At 35.5% G+C, this 12,057-nt stretch overlaps 1 protein-coding gene across 7 annotated transcripts in view; it reads right to left on the minus strand.

The window, feature by feature from the left end:
- Positions 1-12,057, minus strand: part of SYNE1 (spectrin repeat containing nuclear envelope protein 1) — a 528,347-nt gene that overhangs the window by 452,497 nt on the left and 63,793 nt on the right. The window contains exon 1 of one of the 7 annotated variants that reach the window (XM_063632188.1): positions 5,099-5,257. The exons of 5 other annotated variants lie outside the window; for them this stretch is intronic. In XM_063632188.1, coding sequence (XP_063488258.1) covers positions 5,099-5,126 — 28 coding nt within the window. In that variant the 5' untranslated portion in view covers positions 5,127-5,257. Of the gene's footprint in view, positions 1-5,086; positions 5,258-12,057 lie in introns of those variants that run through there. One more of the 7 variants, XM_063632184.1, reaches the window with a different exon arrangement.

Consider the following 12,057-nt stretch of genomic DNA (forward strand, 5'->3'; position numbering starts at 1 on the left):
ATCATCAAATCACAAGAGGATGGCAAGAGAGGAAGAACGGAATAAAATAACTGCAAAATAGAAAACAACAGTATGTCAGTACTGGATCCTTACCTACCAATAATTATTTTAAAAGTAAATAGACTAAATTCTTTAATCAAAAGACAAAGAGTGGCCAAATGGATTAAAAAGTATAAGATCTAACTATATGCTGCCTACACGAGATTCACTTTAGCTTTAAGGAAGCACACAGTCTGAAAGTAAAGGTATGGATTAAGAAATTCCATGTAAGTGGTAACCAAAGGAGAACAAGGATGGCTATCCTTATATCGCACAATGTAGATTTTAAGTCAAACACTGTCAAAAGAGACAAAGATGATCATTATGTAATGACAAAAGGATCAATTCATCAAGAGTACATAACAATGTAAGTATATATTTACCCAACATCAGAGCACCTAAGTATATAAAATGAATGCTAACAGAATCGAAAGAAATAAACAGCAATATGATAATAGTAGCAGATTTTAGTACTTCACATTTGACAATGGATAGATCATCCTGACAGAAACTCAATAAGGAAACAATAGATTTGAAGGACACTATAAACCTAAACAACCTAACAGATATATATAGAACATTCCATCCAGCAACAGCAAAATACACATTATTTTCAAGTGCACACAGACAATTCTCCAGGATAGATAATATATTAATATATTAGACCACATATATATAAACATGTTTAATTTTACTTTATTTATTTATTTATTTATTTATTTTTAGAGAGAGGGTTGCATCTGTTGCCTAGGCTAGAGTGCAGTGCCACTCACTGTAGCCTAGAACTCCTGGGCTCAAGCAATCCTCCCACCTCAGCCTCCTGAGTAGCTGCTGGAATTACAGCTGAGTGCCACCATGCCCAGCTAATGTTTTAAAAATTTTTTGTAGAGACAGGGTCTCGCTGTGTTGCCCAGGCTGGTCTAGAACTCCTTACCTCAAGCAATCCTCCCATCTCGGCCTCCTAAAATGCTGTGATTACAGGCATGAGCTATTGCTGTCTGGCCTCTTATCATATTTAAGAAAGTTGAAATCATATCTTCTCTTTTCTGACCACAAAAAAACATAAAACAAGAGATCAGTAATATGAAAAAAATTTGAAAATTCTCAAACATGTGGAAATTAAACAATTCATTGAACAACCAGTGGGCCAGAAAATAAAAGGGAAACCAAAAAATATCTTGAGATGAATGAAAATGGAAATACTACCTACAAAAACTTAGGAGATGCAACAAAATTAGTTCTAAGAGGACGGTTTATAGTAATAAATGCCTACTTTTTTAAAAAAGAAAGATTTTAAGCAACCTAATTTTATACCTCAAGGAGCTAGCAAAAGGAGAAAGACTAAGCCCAAACTTAGGAGAAGGAAGGAAATAACAAAGATCAGAGCAGAAATAAATGGAATCAAGACTAGAAAACAAGAGAAAACTATCAATGAAACTAAGAGTTGGTTTTTGAAAAGATAAACACAATTACAAACTTTCAGCTAGACTAAAGAAAAGACAGGAGGTTCAAATAAATAAAATAAGAGATATTACAACTGATACTACAGAAATATAAGGGATCATAAGAGAATATATGAACAATTATATATCAACAAATTGCATAATCTAGAAGAAATGGATAAATTTCAGACACATACAACCTACCAAAACTGAATCAAGAAGAAATAGAAGGCTGGGTGTGGTGGCTCACACCCGAAATCTCAGCACTGTGGGAGGCCGAGGTGGGCAGATCACTTGAGGTCAGGAGTTCGAGACCAGCCTGAACAACATGGTGAAACCCCATCTCTATCAAAAATACAAAAAATAAATAAATAAATTAGCTGGGTGTGGTGGCATGCACCTATAGTCCCAGCTACTCGGGAGGCTGAGGTGGGAGAATAGCTTAAACCTGGGAGGCAGAGGTTGCAGTGAGCTGAGATGGCGCCATTGCACTCCTGCCTGGGTAACAGAGCAAGACTCTATCTCAAAAAGAAAAATAAAAGAAGAAGAAGAAATAGAAAATCTGAGCAGACCAATAATGAGGAAGGATATTGAAGTAGTAAGAGAAAATCTTTCAACAAAGACAATCCCAGGATCTGAAGGTTTTATGGGTGAATTCCACCAAACATTTAAGGAAAAACTAATACCAATCTTTCTCAAACTGTTTAAAAAATTAATGAGAATGCACCACTTCCACACTCATTTTATAAGGCCAGCATCACTCTGATACTAAAGCCAGATAAGAATACAAGAAAAGAAAATTACAGGCCAATATCCCTGATAAACGTAGACATGAAAATTCTCAATGAAACACTAGCAAACCAAATTCAACATGACCATGGTCAATGGGATTTATACCTGAGATTCAAGAATGGTTCAATATATGCAAATTAATCAATGTGATATACCATAATAACAGAATGAAAGATAAAAGTCATATGATCATCTCTATAGATGCATGAAAAGCATCTGACAAAACTCAACATACTTTTATGATTAAAAACTCAAAAAATTAGGTACAGGAGGAATGTATCTCAACACAATAAAGACCACATAAGAAAAGCCTACAACTAATAGTATAGTGAATGGTAAAATGTTGAAAATTTTTCCTCCAAGATCAGGAAAAAGACAAGGCTGCCCACTTTCACACAGTGCTATGTTCTATTCAACATAACACTGAAATTCCTACCCAAATCAATTAAGCAAGCAAAAGCAATAAAAGGCATCAAAATCAGAAAGGAATAAGTAAACTTTTGTTTGCAGATGACATTATCTCAAATAGAGTAAACTCTAGACTCCACCAAAAAAACTGTTCTAACTGATAAATTTAGTTAAGTTATAAGGTACAAAATTAACATACAAAATTCAGTTGCATGTCTATACATAAACAATGAACTATCCAAAAAGACTTTTTTTTCAAAAAATAAATTTTAAAAATATTCTATTCACAATAGCACAAAAAAGAATAAAATACTTAGGAGTAAATTTAACCAAAGAGATAAAAGATCTGTATAATGAAACAATAAAGCATTGATGCAAAAAACTGACAAGGCAAATACATAGAAAGATATTTCCTTTTATGGATCAGAAGAATCAATATTGACAAAATGTTCATATTACCTTAAATGATCTACAGATTCAATGTAATTCCTATCAAAATTCCAAAGGCATTTTTTTTTTTTTTTTTTTGAGACGGAGTCTCGCTCTGTCACCCAGGCTGGAGTGCAGTGGCGCGATCTCGGCTCACTGCAAGCTCCGCCTCCTGGGTTCACGCCATTCTCCTGCCTCAGCCTCTCCGAGTAGCTGGGACTACAGGTGCCCGCCACCACGCTCAGCTAATTTTTTTGTATTTTTAGTAGAGACAGGGTTTCACCCTGGTCTCGATCTCCTGACCTCGTGATCCGCCCGCCTCGGCCTCCCAAAGTGCTGGGATTACAAGCGTGAGCCACTGCGCCCGGCCCCAAAGGCATTTTTAATAGAAATAGAAAAAAAACAGTCCTAAAAATTGTATGGAACCATCAAAGACCATGAAGCAATTTTAAGGAAAAAGAACAAAGCTGGAGGCATACTTCCTGATTTTAAATTATATTATATAGCTGTAGTAATCAAAACTGCATGGTACTGGCATAAAAAAACAATACATGGATTGGAACAGAAAGCACAGAAATAAACCCATACATAATATTCAGTCAATTAATCTTTGAAAAAGGCATCGAGAATACACAATGGAGAAAGACTGTCCCTTCAGGAAATGGTGTTAGGAAAACTGGCTATCCATGTGCAAATAAGTGAAACTGGACCCTTATTTTACAACATACACAAAAATCAACTCAAGATGGATTAAAGATTTAAACGTTAAGTCCTGAAATCATAAATGTACTAGAAGAAAACATGGGCAAAATAGCTTCTTGATATTGGACTAAACAATGATTTTCTGGATATGACCTTACAAGCACAGCCAACAAAGCAAAAATAGGCAAATAGAATTGCACCAAACTAAAAAGCTTCTGCACAGCAAAGGGAACATCAACAGAGGGAAGAGACAACCTAGAGAGCAGAGAAAATATTTGCAAACCACACAATTGATAAGGGATTAATATGCAAAATATGTTAGAAACTCAAAAACTTAATAGCAGAAAAACAAAAACAAAAAAAATGGGCAAAGGACCTGACTAGACGTTTCTCAAAAGAATACATATGAATGGCCAATTATGAGAAAAAATGCTCAACATCACAAAACATCAGGGAAAGCAAGTTAAAACCACCATGAGATATCACCTCATGCATTAGGATGTATATTATCAAGATAGCAAAAGATAACAACTGTTGGTGAGGATGTGGAGACAAGGGAACCCTTGGACATTGTTGGTGGGAATGTAAATTATTACAGACATTATGGAAAACAGTATGAAGGTTTCTCAAAAAAATTAAAAATAGAAGTACCATATGATCCAGCAGTCCCACTACTGAGTATATCTCCAAAGGAAATGAAATCAGTATATCACAGAGACATCTGCACCATCATATGCACTGCACACTATTCACAACAGCTACGATGTGGAATCAACCTGTCTATTGACAGACAAATGGATAAGAGGGATAGCATTAGGAGAAATACCTAATGTAGATGATGGGTTGATGGGTGCAGCAAACCACCATGGCACATGTATACCTATGTAACAAACCTGCACATTCTGCACATGTATCCCAGAACTTAAAGTGTATATTTTTTAAAAACCCTACATATCAATCATCTAAATTTTCGCTATTCAGGCTTTCACTATAAATACTGGTTTTAGGTTTTCCAAAATGATGAATGTAAATCAGTATTATTCATTTCACTTCAACTAGTTTTAGGTTCAGATACAATAGGAAGAGAAGATTTTAAACTTTTAGAGTTCTTTTAAAGTCTACTCCACACATTCATTTTTTGGTACTAAGTATTTCAACTCAAATTATAATAGAGGAAAAAGAGTACACACATATACACACACACACACACAAAGAGAGACAGAAAAAAAAGAGACAGAGAAACACACATAGAGACAACAATAACAAAATAGTACCTTTTGTCATACCTGGAGTCTTATAGGTTGTTTTTATCATATCTCACCTATTTTACTGACTTTAGGAAATTATCCTAATTCAGTCGTATCTAAACCAAACACAGCTTTCACCAAGGGAACTTCCAACTCTCCTAGCAGCATTCTCCTGATATTATCACTATAGCAACATCTCTATAAAAGCACACTATTCTTCCTTCTTCTTCGTCCTTACCCCCTGCTTACTAGCCAAATGCACTGCTCCCCAGTGCCAGCGTGTCTACAAAGACAGTGTTCATATCGATTTATAAAAAGTGCTTCAGATGCACTTTTGGTGAAAAAAAAGAGACATTTTTTCATTTGGTATTTAGAAAATTAGGCATTTTATCTTATTAAAATCCTAGTGTTGATTGTGGCAATCGTTTCACAATGAGAAATATATCAAATCATCACATTGCACACCTTGAAAAGATACATTGACACAATTTTTATGTCATCTCAATGAAGCTGGAAAAATTTTTTTAAATCTTAATAACTTTTAAGAGATTTTTGTTGGAAAAAAAATCATCCAACTTATAAAAACTTCCAGAATTGTTACTTTAGAAATTTAATTCTAGAATTTGGGAGAAGAAATTAAATGGGCACTTTTTGGATCACTATGACATGGGCATTTAATTTCCAGTATTTATATTTACACAAGATATAATCTTGTTTATTTCTGATTTGTTCTTTGAACTTTCTGGAATTTTTCCCAAATATCTAATATTGCAAAACACTCATCACAAATTATAATTGCCATACTAGAAATATACATAGCAAGTTGCCAAGAGAATCACACCATTTTTTTGAAACTTGCAAACAATATTGGAGAGGTTTGACATTACTTAAGCACATAAAATATCAGTTAAAGAAAGAGCCTTACAAAAGACAAACAAATATAGGTGTAAGAATGAACAAAGAATATTTTTTGAATTCCATTTTATAATGCCTAAGACAATCAAAGACTAGATTTTTTAAGCAAGAAATGTTTACAGATGTGTGAGACTCTCCACATCTAGAATCAACTAATTTCTTGGCCTGGGATTTTAAGGAAAAACACGAATCAGTTGTAGCCTACTCATGCCTATTAAAACAACACCACAAACAAAATCACTGGTGAAAATGTTTTCATTTTTCTGACTCATTTAGAGTAAGAAATGTTTGTTTTTTGTTTGTTTTGGTTTGGTTTTGGTTTGAGGCAGGGTCTCACTCTGTCACCCAGACAGGAGTGCAGTGGCATGATCTCGACTCACTATAGCCTCAACCTCCTGGGCTCCAGCAATCCTCCCGCCTCAGCCTCCCAAGTAGCTGGGACTACAGGGACACGCCACCATGCCTGGCTAATTTTTGTATTTTTTGTAAAGACAGGGTTTTGCCACGTTGCCTAGGCTGGTTCTGAGCTCCTGAACTCAAGTGATCTGCCCACCTTGGCCTCCAAAAATGCTAGGATTACAGGCATGAGCGAGTGTGCCTGGACAGGGATGTTTATTATAACATCAAATTTGTTAACCCCCAAAAGTTTGCTTATAAAAAATGTTAACTATTCTCATGATTTCTAGGGAAAAAAAAATCAAACTCACTCTTCAGTAGAGGCCAAAAGAAATATGAATTTCCTCAACAGATTTTGGGGTCTAGGAGTACAACAGATCCGATTCGGGATCCCAGCATCATCATTTACTGCGAGAATTTCAAAAGGTGACTTAGCCACTTTATAGCTTCATTTGGCCATATGTAAACTAGAGACAAAAATAATAATGAAAACCTCCTAGAATCACTGTAAATATTAAATTAGATATTTTACGTAAATGCTGTGTCCAAAACTTATCACATAGTATTCATTCATCAATAAATGTTAGTTACTTGTTATACTTGTTTTTACTCTTATTGATTTAAACATGATAGCAGCAATTAACTTCTCTTAAGGGAATAGAACAGACCATTGCTTTCTTTTATTATTAGAATATGTATTTAATAAAGACAGGGAAGCAAAGAAGTTTCTAGAAGCCAAGAGAAACCTGATTGTTAATTTATATGGTTCCTTTTGCCTCCACCAGCTTCAACACTAAGAAAGAGGGCCTCTTGTGGAATTTAGACATTCAAGTGTATATTTACTGAGCAAATCCAACTCACTGGTTTTAATTTATCTTGACATGTTCAGGCCAATTAAGTTAATCAATTACTGGGAATAAAGTAATCCTGAATCGTTAAAAGCTGGGCCCACCACCTAGTATTCATTCCTAAGTGTTAGCTGATTTGTCCTCCAGTATGGCATATGCAGCAATTTAAAGTCAGGGAAAAGTACGGACTTATTAATACTCTTTGGCATTTACTGGCACTGCTATTTACCCTCTATTATGTGCTAAGTGTCTGCCCACCCAATACCCATATATTCAACATTAAATCTTCAACCTTATAATTCTTGAAATTCTCATTTGGTATTCACTCAAGATCCAGAAAAGGGTCAAAGGTTGCTAAACTTTATTTCACTTTGAAATCTTCCCTTATTCAGACAAGTTCCTTGCTGAAATTTAAAAAAAAAAAAAAAAAAGGAGGCTCTAAGGAAGGGCATATTTCTAAAAAACTGAAAAAATAAGAGGGAGATGGTTTTCAGTTGTTTTACAAATAAGATTTCTTGTCCTTTTCAGTTTCTCACTTAAGCCTTATTTCCATTTGGAAATCCAGCTACTCAGTGCCAACTAAGGGGGAGGAACTGTGGGGTTTAAAAGTTAGAATAAACATGGTTTGTAGCCTTAAATGAGGACCAGGCTTCTTAAATGACTCAAGAAACATTTACTGCACACAAATTATGTGCAAAGCACTGACTACATACATGGGTGACGGGAGCAGAGGGCACACGGGCAAGGAGAAAAAGAAGATACAAAACCTAACCCTAACGCCCTTGTAAACTTAGTTCCTTTACATCCTTGAAAAATAATTTTTTTTCTTCCACAGCACTACAGCTGTGTATAGGGAAAAATAGGGAAAGAAGCACCAAGCAAATATAGCAGCTTCTAGCTCCTTACCCCTCCAGTGTTGAACCTGGGGTGTGTGTGCAAAACCAAGGTTAAGCATGCCAGCCCACTGAGATAAGAGTGAAGGAACAAGGGATGACACAAGGTAACACAGAGATGCTGGCAGGTTTGAGAAAAACATGTTCTCTCTTCTCAAGCTGAAGCGAGCAACTAGCATGACCTTTCTTTGTATTTTCGTTTTGCACTGTCAAGGGCAATGTTGCTTCTTTTCAGGAAGAAACAATACCGGCTTTGAGAAAAAAATATCCACATTAAATAGCAGCAATTAAGAAGTGTGAGAGGAAGGAGGGCCAAAGGGGACACAGGAAGATCCAGGAGCAGCAAAATATAGATTCAGAGACAATTTGAGTCCAATCCACCACCTTTCAAATTAAATTAAAAGCATGGTTAAAAGAGCATTTTTGGCACGAAATCTTAAATTCACGGTGCTGTAGGATAAGGCTTAGTGGGATTATCAACAGAATGTGGATGCCAAATGGACATCAGGCAGGAAGAGAAACCACAGATGCATTTTCAGCAAGGTGTCTTTATAGGATTACTCCACCTAGAGCTTGGCCTGACTCAAATATTAATTTCACAAACAACCACAGTTGTAAGAGTGACTTTCATTATTTAAGGGCCTAATTTCGGGTAGAATAACAATCCACAAACCCTTTTTTTTGTGGCACTGCCAAGCATCTTTTGTTTTTCTACATATTATTTTAAACATTAACTTGTTATTGTATATATTTAAGGTGTCTTACATGATGTTTTGATATACATAGTGAAATGATTACTACAGAAAACTAACATATCCATCTCTTCACATACTTTGTGTGTGTGTGTGTGTGCGTATGTATGTGTGGCAACTGTATACCCTTTGTCCCACATCTCCCTAACCTGCCCCATCCCTCTGCACCTGTTAACTGCTGTTCCACTCTCTGTTTCTACGCATTTGACCTTTTTTAGATTTATTGTGTAACTGTCATGCAGTATTTTTCACTTAGCACAAGTCTTCCAGGTTCATCTATGTTGTCAAAAGTCGCAGGACCTCCTTCTTTTTAAAAGCTGAATAATATTCCATTATATATATGCCACAATTTCTTCATCCATTCATTTGTAGATAGATGAATGCTAAGCATAACCATTTTAATCATTCTATTAATAACTCAGCCAATGAAAAAGATTTTCTTTTCCCATTGCAATATAAAACTGTACATTATTTTGTTTTCCTAACCTACACAGTGCTTACATTTTTCTTTAATAATAAAGATCTTAATTAGCCTACAGTGAAGTATATATAATGGATAATTTGGATGCTTCTATTGATTTTTTTGTCTCCATTATTACCACTGAGTCCTTCTACCATCTGCTGAAGCAAAGGCAACAGAGAAGAATAAAAGAAGAACAGAGTATTTTTTCATCTGCCATGATGTCCCCAGCCTGAAACTCTCCTGCTATTCCAATGCTAACTAGTTATTATAGCAGTAACTTTGCACTTACAGATTTTTGTGCAAAATCCAAGAAAAAAAAGTGATCTTTATTGTCAAAAAATAGCTTCCCGGGTGCTTTCTGGAGAAAAGGAGGGCGGTCTGACTTTCTCATGTAGAAAATCTCAGATATGAAAAAGAAAAGTAACAAGGGAAGGGAACACATCACTTGTCCTATCAAATATTAAAAATAAAATGTAAAAGGTACATTAATTAAAGCAATGTGGTAACAGAGAAAGAACACACCATAGAATGCAATGAAATACACAGTCCAGAAAGAGACTTGTGTCTATCTAGACAAAATGAGAAAGATCTTTTGATGAATAGTTTAGGGAAAACTAGAGTGCAAACAAAAGTAGAAAAAAAAATCATTGAGAACCTCACTTTACACCAAAATGAATTCCAAATGGTTTAGGGAATTAAAATAAACTATAACAACTACCTGAAAATATAGCAAATATGCTTAATAATGAAGAAAGACATTTTAGGCCTGAAAATAACTAAAGAGGAATAGGTTTCATTGCATAAAAATTAAAAATGCATATCCAACATACTATAAACATAAAGGCAAAGAGTATAGTGGGAAAATATGTGCTAAAAATATGAGTTAAAATTTTATTTAATTTAATTTATTCATTTTTTTTTTTTTTTTTGAGATAGCGTCTCTCGCTCTTTTGCTCAAGCTGGCTGAAGTGCAGTGGCGAGATCTTGGCTCACTGCAACCTCTACCTCCTGGGTCCAAGTAATTCTTATGTCTCAGCCCCCCAAGTAGCTGGGACTACAAATGGGTACCACCACACTTGGCTAATTTTTGTATTTTTAGTAGAGATGGGGTTTCACCATCTTGGCTAAAGTGGTCTTGCACTCCTGGCCTCAGTTGATCCACCTGCCTTGTCCTCCCAAAGTGCTGGAATTACAGGCATGAGCCACTGCACCTGGCCTATTTATTTACATTTAGAGACAGAGTCTCTCTATGTACCCAAGATAGAGTGCAGTGGCTATTCACGGGTGCAATCAGCACACTACAGCCTCCAACTCCTCGTCTCAGGGATCCTCCTGTCTCAGACTCCTGAGTAGCTAGACCTATAGGCTCTTGCCACTGCACCTGGCTTAGAATTTTAAATAAAATCAATGAGAAAAACTTTCAGACCCATTACATTTGTAAGCAAAGATATGGACCAGCAATTCACAAAATGGTCTTTAAAACATGTGAAATAAAGTTTTACATTATTCAATTTAAAAAACAGTGAGATAAGCATAATATCCAGGGGTAACTTTTAAACAAAGGAAGAGATTTTGAGCTGTAATAAGTTGCCATTTTTGAAAGCCAGTATTTTTAACTCTTATAATGAAGATTAAGTAACATTCATGAATTAGTTCTTTATTGCTCCTGGTCTCAGTATTATCATACATCAGTGGTCTTTAAAGTGCCCAGAGCAGCAGCATCAGCACCACCTGGCAACTTGTTAGAAATGTAAATTCCTGGCTTCAGTCCTGACCTACAGAAGCAGATCAGCAATCGGCTTTAACAAGATACCCAGGTGATTCTTATGCACAATCAAATTTGGGGATCACTGTATGGATCATAAGCTGTAGAAAATTTTGTGGTGCAGTGGTTCACAGCATGCATCCAATTTCCTGGGTTTAGTTTCATCGTCACCTTGTGGGCAAGTTATCTAGATTCTCCTTCTTTCAGTTTCCTCATCTGTGAAATAGAGATAATGATGGCACTTGCCTCATAAGGTTGTTGGTAGGATAACAGAAGTTCATGTTTGAAAAGCACATATATCAGTGCTTATATAGCTTAGCCCATTGTTAAATTTAAATTTTTTAAGTAAGTTTAATAAAGAAGGGAAAAGACCATATTTTAAAGATTTAAAAGTAAAGATAATAATTACACTGTGAGAAATGACAACTAGATTTGCATATCTGTAGTAGAATAGAAAAAGTGGGTCATAAGCAGCTTTAGGAATGATGAGAAGAAATGGAGGAAGAAAAAAGAATATACACAAGCTGCATCCAAAATACTCTCAAATACTCTGCCAGTGGAGAGCCACACATATAATTAATTCAGAGATCTTCTTGGAGATGGCCCTAGAAGTGTGAATTCTTGCACTCTGCCTAAAACAATTTGGGTATATAAACCACCTCTCTTTGATGGTAAAGATATGGTTGTTTGATTTTTGATGCGACTAAAATAGCCATAGAAACAAGTCTTGAGGCCATACTTTCATAAAATAAATACACCTTTATTAAATTACAGGTGATCTGAATATGACCTTAGCCTGTCATTAAGGTGTTCTTAGTTATTTCAGTCTGCTGAATAGACTGACCTGCAACTTAGTTTACAATTTAGTTTCTGAAATAACTTAAAAACAAAAAGCATAAGTCTAGCAATTATTTCGTGTTGTCTAGACCCTGTGTGACAACTCTGCTGAATTCTTCAATTATTTCC

This window comes from Symphalangus syndactylus, chromosome 2 (assembly GCF_028878055.3).
Source record: "Symphalangus syndactylus isolate Jambi chromosome 2, NHGRI_mSymSyn1-v2.1_pri, whole genome shotgun sequence".
In the NCBI taxonomy this organism is placed as follows: Eukaryota; Metazoa; Chordata; class Mammalia; order Primates; family Hylobatidae; genus Symphalangus; species Symphalangus syndactylus.